The sequence below is a fragment of the Rhagoletis pomonella genome, unplaced genomic scaffold, assembly GCF_013731165.1.
Source record: "Rhagoletis pomonella isolate Grant_MI unplaced genomic scaffold, Rhpom_1.0 Rhpom_scaffold_00006, whole genome shotgun sequence".
Taxonomy (NCBI): domain Eukaryota; kingdom Metazoa; phylum Arthropoda; class Insecta; order Diptera; family Tephritidae; genus Rhagoletis; species Rhagoletis pomonella.
Genome location: NW_023458560.1, coordinates 44293459 through 44309995, shown reverse-complemented (window position 1 = coordinate 44309995; position 16537 = coordinate 44293459). Strand labels below are relative to the sequence as shown.

The 16537-nt window shown below is 36.6% G+C and overlaps 1 protein-coding gene across 4 annotated transcripts in view; it reads right to left on the bottom strand.

The window, feature by feature from the left end:
• Positions 1-16537, bottom strand: part of LOC118740786 (dedicator of cytokinesis protein 9) — a 104796-nt gene that overhangs the window by 11526 nt on the left and 76733 nt on the right. For all 4 annotated transcript variants that reach the window (XM_036472471.1, XM_036472472.1, XM_036472474.1 and 1 more), the window contains 7 exons: positions 8153-8269; positions 6072-6676; positions 5532-5717; positions 5358-5475; positions 4078-5287; positions 3721-3971; positions 3302-3637 (listed from right to left, as the gene is read on the bottom strand). In XM_036472471.1, coding sequence (XP_036328364.1) covers positions 3302-3637; positions 3721-3971; positions 4078-5287; positions 5358-5475; positions 5532-5717; positions 6072-6676; positions 8153-8269 — 2823 coding nt within the window. The remainder of the gene's footprint in view (positions 1-3301; positions 3638-3720; positions 3972-4077; positions 5288-5357; positions 5476-5531; positions 5718-6071; positions 6677-8152; positions 8270-16537) is intronic.

Genomic DNA, 16537 nt, shown 5'->3' with positions numbered 1-16537 from the left:
CATTTGATTTGTTTTTTTTTAATTTATTTAATTTATTTTATTTATTTATTTTTTGGTATTTAATTTGTTTCGAATTTCGTTATTTTTTTCGTTTTTATTTGTTTTTATATTTTTTTGCAATTTAAACCATTAGTCCAAATATGCGCGAAACCAGTAATCGAAGCATGAAAATTTTGAAAGAAGCCAGAAAAAGAAAACGCAGTGAGTAAAGATGCAATGAAATTGTTGAAAATATGAAAACAGTAGCAACATAGTGCATAGTGACACAAAAATAAAGGAATCGTGTGAGTTTGTGTGTGATGAACAAAAATAAAAATTGAGGTTAGATCAAAATGCAAAGAAAAATTAAAACACTTAATCATAAAATAAAAACAATTATTTGAAAATTTTAACTTAAAGTTTAAAAAATAAACATATAATTTCGTGATTTCATCAGGAAACACAAAATAAAATAAATAGTTAAATTTTTTTTTAATCAAAATAAAATTATTATTTTAATAAAAGTAAAACAAAAATAAGTAGAAAAAAATTTCTTTAAGGTTAGGTAATCAACCATCCTCACGTTCTCGGGACATACAGTTTTTCATTAATGCAGCGCATCTCACAATCGATCCTTACTGGAGTCTGAGATGAACAAACTTCTGCGAAAACATAGTTTATTGATGTGCATTTGCCGAGTATGTGATCCGAAACCGGCTACTCAGACAGCAACTTACAATTTTGGGGGAGCACCACCTACTTAGGACTATAAACTCTCTCTCCATGGATCAAGTCCCACATGGTATCATACCCAATGCAAATACCGAACTCTGCGGGCCTGTTGAGCTGCTGGTTGCCCTTACCTGCTTAGGAAGGGGCCATACTCTAAACTTGAGAAAGTGGGTTGGCCAAAAAAATTACCTTCGCACCACCAACGCACATGTGTCCTATAGGCATTTTAGATCAAGGCACATGTGTCGCCTAGGGATTTCAGATCAATCAATCGCTCTTCGTATCTCTGAAATACGCTTGAGCTACTCTTTGCTATGTACATAAGAAGCAGGATTCCCGAAGGACGCTCTTAAATCAACATGCCTTCTTTAAGAGCAGATATTTACACAAAGTCGTAGGATAGCATTGAGCAGTCCTTCTCGCACATAACTACGCTGTTGGTGGCTTTCCTGAACTGAAGTGTTGCGGTAAAGTGGAGCAAAGCTGCCGTTCAGAGAAAAGTATGTAAAGAGCTATGCAAGAAGTCGGAGTTCTCTCCCAATCCCAATTTTTTAAACTCCTTAAATGGCCGACTTTCCGCTAACGGCCTCTGTAGAATAGTAAGTGTATGTGCTTTCTGCGAAGAAATCTCCATTAATTTTAGGCTACCGGATGACTTTAGTGTTTTTAAAGTAAAAGTATCTTTGATACGCGGTTCTGTACTTTAAACGATGATATATGCATACAAGGAGTGCCAGCTTCTTACGAAAATGTTCTAGTTTTTTTTAAGGGTCCTGAAGATTTTTTCGTTTTCGTTGTAGTCGTTGTTTTCGTATACATGTGTAAGTATTCGTCTTTATAGTAGTCTTTGCATCTACCTTCTTGTTTGTTTTAGTCGCTATCTTCGTATTAGTCTTCGAAATTTACCTGTATTTGTCTTCGTATTAGTATTCGTATTCGTCGTTTAATTCTTCTTTGTATTCATCTTCGACTTAGTCTTAGAATTCGTCTCCGCATTCGTTTTCGTTGTTAGTATTCGCATTGACATTCGTATTCATTTAAGTCGGTGTCTTCGCATTCGCCTTCGTATTAGTATTCGTATTCGTTGACGTGTTCTTCACGTATTTATCTTTGTGGTCTTCGTATTTAACTCCGTATTCGTATTCGCATTCATCTTCGTATTCCTTTCAGTGCTGCCCTTATATTTGTTTCCGCAGTAAGCTTCATATTCGTCTTCTTCTTCACATTCCTCTTCGTATTCTAATTCATCTTGATATGCGTCTTCGCATTCATCTTCGTCGTCGTATTCGAATTCGTCTCAAACTTAGGCCTCGTCATCGTGTTCGCCTTCATATTCGTATTTGTGTTTATATACACCTTCGCATTTGCTTTGGTTTTGATCTTCTTATTCGTGTTTGTATTCGTATATTCCTCGTATTCGCCTTCCTAGTAGTCTTCGCATTCATGTCGTATCGTGTTCGTATCGTGTTGATATTTGTATCCAAATTCCTCCTCGTATTCACTTTCGTGTTTGTCTTCATATTCCACTTCTTACTCGCCTTCGTATCGCGTTCGTGTTCGTCTTAGTCATCGTATTGGTCTTTGATTTCGCTTGCAACAAGTACTCGCAAAATACAGAATATTTGACACATCGACTGCAGCGGTAATTTACAATCAATTTTGAAACCATAAAAACTCTCGCCATCTACAGAAAAATACTCTTCCAATGGTGGCTTTTCGCTATCAAGTTTATTTAGCTTTTAGTTTCCAGCGATTTTCCAAGTAACTGTTTGGATGATGAGCTAACAAGACAGGGCACTTTTAAGGATTTGCCGCCGAGTAAGGAAATGGTAGGGGCTCCATTAGCTTCTGCTTCTGCACAGATGGGCTTTTTGTCAGCTCAGCGAAGGCTGGGCGAAAACCTTAGAATTGCAAGGTGTCGAGGTTCTTCTGGACGCGACCGTCTAGGAGAGCTCTTAAAACTGAACATGTCCCATATCCTATTAATGCTGGTACTTTATACCACTTATAGGCTTAACATCACCTCAAGTATCTACGACAGAAGCTGTATGACAAATGAGAAGGTTGACCGATCTCAACGTCTGCTACTCGGATGTTCAGTTTTTGATAGCTTACGGTTTTTTGTTGTGGGAACGGAGTGTTTGGCTAAATAAAACTCTTATAGCGTCATCGGTCAATCAAAAATTTAAATCATATTCCGAAATATTTACAGAATTAGGGTACGCGCGCAAAAAAAAACATTAAACTACTAAGTTAAAAACTGTTAACTTTACAGCCATGACGCTGTTTAAATATTTGATCAACAGTGATCACAAAAGTTAATGCAGAGCTTCCAAGCTTCTAAACATGGAAAAAGCTTTTAAACAAGCTTAGAGAAACTTTAGATCGGAGCTTGCAATTAAGCTCAATCTTCATTCAAATTAAGTATAAAGCAAACAAAAGCACAAATTCAAAATAAAAAATTACAACTTTTAACGGTCAAAAGTCCAAAACTATCTTAATAATAATTTGCCGTTAGTCACATAGCGAACTCACACTAAGTATACATACATATGCACTTTAGGCATTTGCCACACACATGCACACTTACCCCTTTGCCCAGCCCCAAAGGCTGTATCGACAAATAGCCCGCCGGCAGCGTAGCCGCCACCGCAATGACCTGCTCCTCCAAATTGATGCGACCCTTCTGCAACAACGGCAGCCAAGCATATCCTATAGGCGTTTCGAAGGCGGCATTAGCATCACGTTTCTTGCCCAAATTACACGATACATGATAGAAGGAGAAGAGCAAATGGTGCTCGGAGAAGAGACCCAAAGGCAAACGCATTTTAACTTCCTCATACCATGCAGGTGTGGTGTTGTGATGCAGCACAGGGCAAGCGATTTGCGAGACTAGGAAATCATGACCAGGGCGACCGTAAATGCACTGCAAGGAAAATTAAAACAAACAAACATACATACAAATATGTATAAAGCACTTGAAATTGTATGTATTATTGTTGCACTCACCTTCAACGGTTTGCTACCCTCTTCATCTGAGTCGCGCAACTCCACGACAGCGGTTATGTTGCGTGCGCGCGAAAATAATTTCTGACTATCGAATTGCAAATACTGCGGATAGACAAATAAATGATTGCAGAATGTTATGTATGGGTATGTGTCGCGCGTGCTATTGCTTTGGAATTCGGTCAATTCGAGCGTGGGCGGTTTGGGTGGAAATGTGAAGTTAGCTAGCGGCACTAAAGACTTAGTAAAGGAACCTGTATGCATGGAAGGAATGGAAATGAGAGCTCAACAAATGTTTTTTTTTTTTCAAACAAATTTGTATGAATTACATACACTTTCGATGTATGTACGCCTACATACCTGGCACCTTCTCCACCTCCTCGACAGTTAGCCTCATATAACCCGGTATGATCGTTAATTTGCTCAGCTTATCTGGCTTTCGATATTCCGCCAATAGTTTCAGCAGCTCTTCATCCTTCAGCTTATTCGCTTCCTGTCTATAGATGGTCGTCAGTTCGAACGTATCGTTCTCCGTATCCAATTCATTTCTGTACAGCCGAAAGAGTGGCTTAGCCGCCCAAGCGAACGGCTGACGATAGTGCCCAATATTTTGCGCATAGTTGCGCGCTGTTTTGTGCAATTTTAAAGCAATCTTTGGATCGCGTCCAGTCTTCAAATACGGCTCAGCCGCTTGCACTATGCTACCTTGCAAAATCTTCTCCACCTTCAACACTAAGTAAATGTCCGGATGTGGCGCTGTCACTGAGAATATAGCCTGGCGTAAGTGCGCAAAATGTTCCTTGGTGCAGCGCAACAAATCCCCCGATAGATTCTCCAGCAGCGAATTTTGCACGCGCACGCTACCACCACCAACAGCGGCAGCAGCACCACCACCACCACCAGCGTGGGCGCGCGTTCGATCCTCCTTCTCATCGGCGCGACGCAATGGCACACAACAAGCGGCAACAGAGTTGGGCACCGGCGTTGTTGGCAACATATCGCTTACATTATCATCGTTGACATTGAAATAGAAGGACTCGGTTAGCTTGCGGCCGGCGCGCGCATCATACAACGCTAAGCTGGTGATGTATGGCTCTACTTGACACAAATTCTCGCCATCGAAGCCGTCGACACCAGCGCATTGTAGGCGAAAACGCAAGCCCTTGCAGGCTATAAAAATGCGCTTGCCGAATTGCTCGCGAAATTGGTCGACAGTGTCGGTGGCGGTTGCTTTGCCATTCGATTGATAGCAAGCGAAAAGTCGCCGCCGATGCTCGCGACGAGCCTGCGCAATGGAAATGTCCGTTTCGCGTCCATACTTAATCAATTGAGGATTCATAGATTGATCGAGTCCCTTCAGCGTGCCGAAGATAACAGTGCTGGTGGTAGGTGGTGGCGCGCGCTCAAGCGAGGCGACGCGTTTGTCCTCCTGGATCTTGTTCTGTTGCAGAACGAGCGATAATTTGCTCAGCCAGTCTTTGAACTCCTCCTCATTTTCGGCGGCGAGCGTGAAGGACTTATGGCCGGCAGTCATGCGGAGTTCAAAGCAAAAGCGGCCGCGTTTGGGGTTCTGTGGTGGAGAAAAAGTTTATGGTGAAGAGGTTATATGGATGAAAAAAAAACACACACAACACATTTACCTGCACAACTTCGGTGCAGAAATCCATGACTATAGTGGCTTTAGCCTCGCCTTGTTTCTCATCTTTGTGCAGTTCGAGAATGTAGGTGCCATCGACCTCTTGACGCAGATAGCAGTACCTGCAGGAGTATTTGCTTATTACATAGGCGTAGAAGTTTGTAAAATGGAAACCCACCTCCTCTTGAACGACTTGTTGCCTATATTCACAAACATACGATCCGAACCTGAGTCGGGACCCTTTAGTAAGTAGCCCTGTTTCGTTATCGTATCGGCTTGAGATCGTGTCATTTGTTCGTCAATGCGATCCTGATCGGCATCAATTTCGTACACCTCCTCAATCAGCGCTTCGGGTGGATTTATTCTGCAAAGGAAAAATACTATAAAATCTAAAACCATTGCACAGCGCGTACATCCGCACAGATCTGGGGTCGCTTAAATCTAATACGAAGTCAAGAGTTCAGTAGTTGGATCATGTTTTCCTAACCTCCAAAATCCTATGTATCTGCAGTTATTATTCAAAAGTTTCCTCGTTTTTACCTCCTAACCTCAAAAAATTGTTTTTTTAGGTTTTATAATAATCGGTTTTTTGAGGTTAGAAAAAAAAATGTTCCCACTTGCGAGTTCAAACCTTCGATTCGGATTCAACGATTTAAAATGTGGGGTAAATGGCTAATCTCATTTGTCGGACGAAACCAAATTTTTATCAAGTATATACCTGGGCAAATCATGACATGTCCCACCATAGGCGCTATATTTGTAATGTATAAGATGATTCTTGGCGCGATATGTATACAACGCTTGACGTGTAAAGCGTGTACATTCGGCGCGTGTGCCGCCAGCACCACCACCGCTTCCAGTACTACTCGTGCCACCATCTGAGCCATCCAAATCCTCATCCTCTTCTGGTTGTGCGAGTATGCTGGACTTTAGTGTCGACGATGAAGACGAATGCGAAGTGGAAGTTATATGACCGCCAACCATTGAACCCATTGTGGAAATCGCCGATTCGTATGAGTCATGCGAGGAAGTTGGTGACTTAATGGACAGCTGTATTTTGGTACACGAGCTTTGTGAGCTTTTTCGCGAGAGATTACCATTACCATTTTGTAGACTTGTATTCGATTGACTGCTCATTTGGCGCTGTGCAAATTTTGGACTATTCGTATGACTGCTCTGTCGGGAAATTGAAGTGCTACTCGAGCCGTTACTGGTGCCATTTGTACCAGCGTGCAACGGACAGATGATAGCCTCGTTGGGCGGTTCGAAACGATCGATGATTGATTTGGTATTTGTGCGCTGTTTGCGAGGCATAACGATTTCCTGAAAAGAGAGAAATACGAAAAAATTTGCTAAGGATAATTTAGATAAGGTTAAGTGAGGTTAAGTTTAGTAAAAAAATGTTATCTTAGGAAATAATCTTCTTAATAAAACTCAGCACAATCCTGATTTCAGTGTCAGCATCACAACATGGTTCGGAGAGTAATGGAGAATTGTGAGCTAGAAAATTCGTATTTTTGTTTATAAGGAAGAGAAAAGAGATCTCAACGTACGTTACTCTAAGCTAAATTCTGTGTCTTTTTATAGTAATAACTTATCTAGAGGCAATTCTGTATACGAAAGTGGAGATTATGTGGAGATGAGAGTAAGCTGAGAACATTTGAAATGACCCGGCTTCTGAAACATGTTTTTGTACTGTGCGCATACTAGGTACTGATCGGCCCGATAATCGCGACAACAGTTGTTGTCTGAAGTTGCAAAACCATGTATGGCTCTAAGAATGGCCAGACTACTAAGGAGCACAGTTATGTCTAAGCACAACGTAAGGGCTTTCAACAAAAGCTCTACGTACCCTACAAAGCTCTGGTAATAGGACGAATCAAAGCTTGAACTGAATGAGCCTACTGCCATACTACGAACACGACGGTTTGGGAACGTTGACCTAATTACAATTAGGTTATACTTGATTTGGCAGATACAGCACCCAATCTCTCACCTGCTAAGGGGGTTTTAGATTACCACACATTTTCAAATGACTTTAGAACTGGGAGCAAGAAACCGCTATGAAGAGATGGTTGACTACGTTCTCACGACTGTCAGATCTACGTAACCGAAAGGACTGTCAATTTAGCAACATTCCTTAAACTTTATTTCACTCAAAGTGACGAGTCGCCGCTGTTCAAGGGGGAAAAAAGGATAGTGCGAAGGGCTTAAGATGCTGACGGCCAGCAAAAAACCACATGGAATGCAAATAGATATTTATGATAGTAGCTACACGATTAATAGAGTATTATAATCTTTTTTTTACCGATATAAACATTGGAAGGTAGATTTAAATAGATATCCCTGAATATATCGACACAGCTAAATAAAAGTATCGGTAAAATTGAATACATATATCGACAAAAATCCATAAAAACATCGATAAAATTCAAAAAAATATAGATATCGATAAAAATCCATAAATTTATCGATAACAAATAAATAAATATATCGATAAAAATCAATAAATACACCAATAAAAATTAATAAATAAACCAACAAATATATCGGTAAAAATCAATAAATATATCAACAAAAACCAATAAATATATCGATAAAGTCGATAACTATATCGATAGAATCAACAAACATATCGACATTTATTTATATGACACATTTATCGATAAAACTATAACCGATTTGTAGCCATAGCGAATGATCTGTATATCGACGACGATTTCGATATAACCTTTTCAAACCATCTATTTTCATACAAAAATTACTGCATTTATATAGTAAATTAGTTCCATTACTTACCGAGACATCATCATTTGGATAGATGAGCAGTTCCCTTTGTGGATCATTTTGTATAAGCATTTTATTCTTGGCCACAAAACCCTCAAAGTCGATCGGCTCCACCACATGTGGTTTGCTCTAAAAATAAAAAAAAAGAGAAAAGATATCATAACTAAGCTGTTTCTTGACTTAAAAGCTCATTACATCGAAGTGTTAGCTGGCATCATGCCTCACACGAATTTACAAGCTCTCACGAATAGCGTGTAAAATAAGCGAATAATAAAAGAGATAAAGGTCACAGGATATACATACGTACGGCTGCAACACACCCAAATTATTGATTTGGTATAAAAAAAAACAGGTAAGGTGCCCTTTAAATGAGAGCATTAAAAAAGACAGCAAAACCTAATTGGTTTGCATTCAAATGACAAGCAGAGAAGAGGAAGGGGAAGAGGAAGAGGAGCAGAAGCAGAACACAAAAAAGTCATAGCGTTAAGGATTGCTGTGCTGAAGGACACATTTACGTGCGTACTTAAATGGGGTTTCAATTATGTGCAGCTTTCTGTCTATAAGTAAAACGAAATGCTGAGGATTTCGCATTATCATGAAAAATAAAAGCAAAGGTCAACAAAAATAGGGTGCGTAGGTGTGAAGGAAATGACATTGGACTTAATTTGATGGGATGTGACATACATACTAAGGCTAAATGATAATGAGGCAGCGTAAAACTGATGAGGCAAGGGCAATGTATGGAATTTATGGTATGCATATTTTAAATGGAATATTTTTGAAGTGAACTTTCACAGCGCTCGATCGGCTGCAAATCTAAACGCCGATAAAAGCGACATAAGAACAGAGGGCATGGCGGGTGTGGTAGAGCACGATTAAGGTTGAGAACAAGATCAGGATTAAGATTAAGACTAGTATTAACACTAAGATTAAGATTAACACTAATATTAAGATTGAGATGGTTATTGAGATTAAGATTAAAAATAATATCAAGGTAAAAATAGTAGCAAGGTAACGATTAAAATGAAGATTAAGAATAAGATTAAGGTTAAAATTTAGATTAAAATTGTAATTGGGATTGCGATTAAAATGAGGACTAAGACTAAGACTAAGGTTAAGATTAAGATTGATATTAAAATTAAACTTAAAAAGACTAAACTACGGTTCAGATTAGGATTATAATTAAGATAAAGATTAAGATTAAGATTAATTTTAAGGCTAAAAAAGCAATGAGATTCGGATTAAGATTAAGATTAGATTAAAGTAAAACTTAATATTAAAATTAAGATTAAGACGAAGATTATGATTAAGAATCAAGCCTCAAGATTGAGAGTAAGATTGAGATTAAGATTAATATTAAGATTATTATTAAGATTGAGATTAGCATGAAAACTAAGACTTAGACTAGGGTTAAGATTAAGATTGAGAGTAAAATTAACACTAAGATTAGGTTGAGATTAAGATTTAGATTACGATTAGAGTTAAGATTAACAATGAGGTTATGATTAAGGTTCAAGGCTAAAGATTGAGACTAAGATTAGCTTTAAGACTAATATTAAGATTAAGACTAAAATTAAGTTTAAGACTAAAATTGAGATTAGGGTTATGATTAGGATTAAGATAAAGATTAACATTAAAATTAAGTTTGATTGGATGTTAAAATTAAGATTGAGATTGAGGCTGAGATTAAAATTTAGAATATTATTAAGATTGAGATAAAGATTAAAACTAATTTTGAGATTAAATTTACGATTGAAATTGAGAAGAAGATTAACATTAAGTTTGGGATTACAATTAAGATTAAGATTAATATAATTGTTCCGTATTAAACAGAAATATACGTTCATAGGTATAATAGTTAGAAGCCATGCGGGTAATAAGAAGGGAAATTTTCAATTAAGTCGCACGTTTTTTTTTTGAATGCTCTCATACATACTTATTTGTATAGATATGCCACAACTTACTGTATGTTTATTGTGTGCGTTTCGTCATATATGTACTAAATACAATACGCATATTTTTGGCAATAAATTAAAGCGCCTAACTGCCGAATATTTCAAAACCAGCATGCGAGCGCATGCCAGTGAAATTAAAGAAAAAAAATTATCAATAAAATTTTTTCGAACTGCCACTATTGCACGCTCACGCATTTCAACTCAATTGGGGACGCACAAACAATTCAGAAACTAAAATATACACACTCAAAAAAACACGCGCTAGTCAAAATATACAACTTGATTTTTATGCTCCCAAAAACTCGGCGAAAAAGTATTGTATTTTATATATAGCAGCATGGAAGTGAAAGACAAGAGGCCAGCGATGATAGACGAGATGGGATAGCCAAACAAAAACACACGCCCGGCAATGCTTTTAGATATTAGAAACACGTTGGCTGCTAGTTGGCTGACTGACTAGCGCGTTGACTGCTGCTGGCTGCTGGCTGCTGTTGCCACTAAAAATCTTTTGGGAATTTCGGTCAAGGTTATTTACAGACAACGAACTATTAAACTTTTATTGTTATTATGATTGTTGTTCTTGCTGCTATTCACATTATTATTACTAACACTAAACACTAAGTTCTTAAGTACTAAAGTAAGCATTGATATTTATATGCAATGTGTGTGCCCTTAAAATCTACAGTTGAATTCTGTTGAGTTCCCTAAGCGGTATAAAGCAGAAAGAAAAAATATTGCAGCAGTGAAAAAAAAAAATCGGATATTGCCACTTTAAAGGCCACTATAAATAACTATCAAAAAATGGAAAACTAGCTGAGATTTTATAATTACGCTGCTGACACTTTTAGACAGCCCAAAGTTCTAAATGCATTGCGTTTTTGAGGAAATTTTTATACCAGAAGCACTTTATATAAGTAGATATGTATTTTTAGTATTTTTCAATCATTTAGCGCGCCATCTCCAAAATATATATGTATAGGAGCATTCCTACATTTATATTACACATACATACATACATACATACTCGTATATCTCAGCACTTTAAGGTAAATCAGCCATGAAATTTGTAGCCATAAATTTTATGCTTTGCCGGGATTTTAATACCAAGTGGCTTTTATTGAAAACATATTCATTACTAAGTGGGCTATAAAAATGAAGAGATATTTGTGTTGGCAGCCGTTTTCAGTGGAAATTCTGTAGTATGTTGCTTCTATGTATGTAGCATTCTTTGTTGAACCAAAAATTAATTTGTTTGATTTCAACATTTTAATTACAATTTTTGAATGAAGGGTATTTTTTCGTGTACGATTTGGCATTTTTAAATTATATTTACAGATAAAGATGCTAAAATCATTTTATGTTTCATTATCTTCCTTAACTATGCTGGTCTTGTCGTAGCGAGAGGCTTAAATGTCTACTATTATATGTATTTTTCTGCAATATTTCTAAACGTTCTAATCCCAAAAATTTTTGTATTGGCGCAGGCGGCAATGCCACGGTTACTACAGCAATACTACCCAAGTCAAGGTGTTGACGTACCCATGCCGATGGCTAAATGGTAAGCGGGTTGTAAACAGTTTCTAACGATCCAATGCCCGAGCAAGGTCTGTTTTAAGAAGTGACGCGTCTCGGATTTGCGAACGAGCAACTATTCCCTTGCGGATAATGTTTGGGTCCAACTATGGACAACAACAACGTACCACGTACCGGTGAACTGCAAAGGGATGACGGGGAACAGAAGGTAAAGCAGTCCCAAGGACACATAATGCCAGTGGCGAAGTTTTCCAAAAGTTTCCCTACTCAAATTTATTGCAAGAATTGCTGTTTTTTCTTTATTTTCTTTTGATTTTATCTATAAAAAAGGTTTTATTTAGAAAAAAAATTTCATATCATTCTTCTTCCACTACATATATACACTCACCACCTTGGCCGCAACGCAAGCAATTCGTCTTCGGCTTCGTCTTTACTCTGTCTGCAACCTAACTCATCGGAAAGTTGGTTAAAAATTTATTGCAAGATTTTATCCAAACAGACAGACATACAAAGAAAATTAAATAAAAGCTTGTAACTTATAAAAATCGTTACCGTTTTTTCATCGCAGCTAGTATAAAATTGATTATAGATTATAGATATTTCGGTAAAGTAGTAAGATTTAAGTGAGCTGGATCGATTGAAAAATTCATTCAAAAACCGAGAATTTTTTATTAATAAAACTTGCTTTTAAAAATATTTTTGTTTTACAAAAAATCACCTCAGATGATAGAAGAGTTTAAGCTGAGATGACTTTTCGATACAACAATTTTTTTTAACTAATTTTATTTCAAATCGATCTAACTTATGTAAATCGTAATAACTTTCGGAAAAAATTTTGGCGAATGTCTTGAAATTGTAATAATTTTCCGAAAAAATTTTGGCGAATGTCTTGAAATATAATAAATTATAAAATTCCGTTGAAAAAGCGGCAACTTTTTTTTTTTGGTGAGGCACACTAATGTCCATATACAATAACAGGCCGCTTTAATAAACCGTCATTAATAGCCAACTTCACCACAGCAGTGCAATCGATGGCTATATGTAAAACTATCATCAACGTCATTATCAGGCATGTCAACGACCATTTGAAACTGAAAATGACCAAATGATTATGCAGTCGAGCAAAGTAATTAAATATATTGTCAGCGATCAATATGAATATGGTATGGACACTAATTTAACCCATTAACAACCAAAAGCTATTAAGTGCTGTCACTCAACGGCGACTCATCAACTGAGCGCTCCATTAAAAAGTGTATGTAGTCAGCAGACAGACGTCTCTCCCATAAATGCATCTCAATTTGGCGCAATAACTCATATTTTTTTTATCGATATCATTCAACACACATTCATGCAACCAGCCAAAGGCCGGGTTTGGTTTGGCATTTATAATTGTCGTTGGTGAAAATTGCTAGTAATTTTGATGCAAAACGTGCGCCTGAAGTACACGAATTGCTTACTTGCCCACATAAAAAATTTACATACAAACTGGGTTGATATGAAAGTACGAGTACGAGTATTTTAGCCAAGCTTCAACGCTTCAAGCCACCTAACCACCGCCGCCGCCAGTCTTTTGGTTAGACATTTATTAAATATGTGCGGCACGCGTTAGCTCGAAATGCCTTGCTAAGTCATGGTCTAGTTCAGTGCTACAGTTTTCGTTTTTAAAATGTTTGCTTTTAATTTTTGCGTGCCTGCATTTCTGCGTTGTTTTTTTTTTTGCTGCACTCTTTCCATTATTTTAATTCAGCACACTTCAGTTCGTTTTCATTACGTTTTTAGCATACCAAAATATTGTTTTTGTTTTTTTTTTTTGTAGTTTTCTATACTACGAGTATTATAATCTTATCGATTGTGGTAGTTTATTCGGTGGTTATGTTGTTGGTGGTGTTTGTTGACCACAATTGGGGCGCGGATGCTTCGTCAAGCCAGGCGTGACGTATGTATTGTAGTCGTTGTTATTGTGATCATATGTGTTTTCCCTATAGAATACGATATATATATATATATATATTTTTTTTTGGATTACAGCCCTTTATTATAATTTTGAAATGAATGTCCCTTTAAAAAGGGTTCCTTATTCGAATGCGGTATATAAAATGAAGTCAATTATTCTTCGAGGATGGAAGAGTTGTAACAAACCTCTATTTCATATCAGGCCGTCACGGTTCTATGTAAAATTTAGGACCTTGAGCTGATGTCGTCTTGAAAAAATTTACTTCCAGATAAAGTTATTATTGGCAGCGATATTGTGGGATATTGTGGAACCCTTTTCCGTCATCCGTTGTCTAATTTGGTTTCGGAGTTGTGCCACCTTCAATTTAATTTTTTGTTCTGAATAGTTAATGTTTCTTCGTCAATATTTATGGTCGTAGTAATGCTCCTTGTTTCTTTGTCAATATTTATGGTCGTAGTAATGCTCCTTGTTTCTTAGTCAGGTACGACTTAGCGGAATCTGTTGTTTAGTCTAACCGGTAGTTTTTGTTCTATAGTGTGCAGCCTCACCTAGGTAGAAATCAGCTGGTTATTGTGGCCTGGATCCGGCGATAGGTAGAAATTAGCTATTTTTTCCTCTTGGTTCCTGTAGTTTTGATCTCCGTTCCCTTGTTTATGGTAATTGAATGGCTTCTGTTTTCCATATACATATATACATAGTAGCCTGAGTGGTTAGAAAAATGTATCAGAACCGGTGTTTATTTTCTCTTTTATTATTTTTTCGAAGGAACGTTATTTGTTAGTACATCTCCATATACTCTGCTTAGGCGTTGTCCTTTATGCTGGAGTACATTTGTTTTCGGCCATATGGTTTGCGAAGCTCGCTTCCGGTGTGGGGGGTGGTTTGTAATTTTTTAGTTGTAGTCGCTTATATTTTCATGATATCTTCTTTTTATTTTGAGCTCTCGTCGTCCTTTGTACATATGCCGTTTGTGCTACTTTGTAGTATTCTTTCCACGCTGTTCCTCGTTTCAAATGCTTTGTACAATATTTTTCCCGTATATGTACGTTAACGCAACTCAAATATTTTTGTTACTTTCCTGTTGATCAAGTTGTTTGCGTCACTTCTCCGCAAATAAATGAAATTTGTCGATTTATCGAATCCAAGTTTTTAGAATTTTCAAAATGTATCGTCTTATCGAAATTTCAAGGTTATATAAGTTATCGAATGGAATGTATTGGGTCAATTCCAAAACTCCTCTATAGACTTTGAATGAGACTTTGAAAAAAAATTTAGTCACGTTTAAGTTCCAAAGCAGGAGATTTTGCGGTAAGTAATTTTGTACCTTATAAGTTAAACGACGTGCTAAGTTAGAAAACCACTCCAAGGCTCTAAAAAAACTAGAAAAAAGGGCGAATTTCGGCACTAACTGGCACTCCTAGCATTTTATTATTCAACTTGATATAGTTTTGATCTAGTGTTAACCTACAAATGTTTACGATTTCTGTTGTTACGTTCTTGTCTTTTTTCTTTCAATGTTTTAGTTAAGATGGTAATTAATTTTACAGTAGGATTTCATCGAGAAATGTATTGCAAGACTTAAGACGTTTGCTAAAAACGGGTAACACTAATTTGATGCATTTTGAAACGAATTGCCATCATTTATTGTAAAATTTCGGATACGGTGTGACAGAAAAAAAATGACGCCAGCATCTTCCAAACAGTCTCAGTTCCACCCCTTGTACAGTCAGTGTCAAATGTAAGTGTACACGTTGTTCTAATATAATGTTCACAATTATTTTCATCAATTATTTTCATGAAAAATTTTTTTCATTAATTATTTATGAAAATATAGGTCATTCTTTAACATAAATCCTATAAATCAAAGATTCACACTTTGTATAAAGTTCACAAAAATTCAAACAATTTTCATCCAAATTTCAAAATCTTTATTCAGAATTTCTAGAAAATTTTAAAGTATGCAGTATTGTAGCCCGTTCAATTTTACTTAAATAAAGTGCAAGTTTCAAGTCGCTAGAAATTACTGTTGATTTTTTAGAATTTTTTATTTTTTTTGTGGAGGGTGTTGCGCATTTTCTTCCATACAAAAACATATTTTCATCACGCGTTATGTGAAAGTAAGCACACTAAAGCATCTAGTGTGTATAATCTTTAATCCATGATACATACACTTAGGGCCGGTTACTCAATGTCTGGTTAACACTAATCTGCAGTTAAACATCGTTATCGACGTTACCGACTCCCTGTTATATGCATATATATCTCAACTTACTCTTTTGTCAAATTTTAACAAGTCCGTTAAATATGATAGTGTACTAAATACATCCCACCCCCTTATAAATATATACTATGTATACATTTTTCAGTCTATCACTTGCCAATTCTATCCTCACCTATTTAGACACTTCTTCAAATTACGACTTTTAGAATTGCGCAAGGAGCGAGCTCTTGTACCCTCTTTCAGCCGCCAGCCCGTCATTTATATGAATTTATGCATTTCAATGCAAATATGTATGTATGCAACATAGTTTATGCAGTCTGCACACATTTTAATATTTCCATCAGTAATTTTGTCCTGCAGCGATTTTTTGCAACCATTCTTAATTACAGTTGTAGACCATTCATTGTTCGTGCCACCCTTAGACAAAGCGACATTGCAATGACCTTACGCAATATATTCGTACGCAGATGCAAAAATAAATGCGCTGTAGGAAAATTTAAAACTTTTGGGGGTAGACGTTATATAAAATAAATGTCTTTGACTGTCCGTGATTCTATACACATATTTTCTCATTGATAAATATCCATATACAGCTCAAATCTTCAAGTTCGAGTTATTTTAGCTTTTGTACAAAAATGATTTGCATTAAAACTTTTTTATTTGTTATTTTTTTTAAATTTTTTTAACTTTTATTTTTAAATAATTTTACTTTTTATTATAATTTTTTTAAT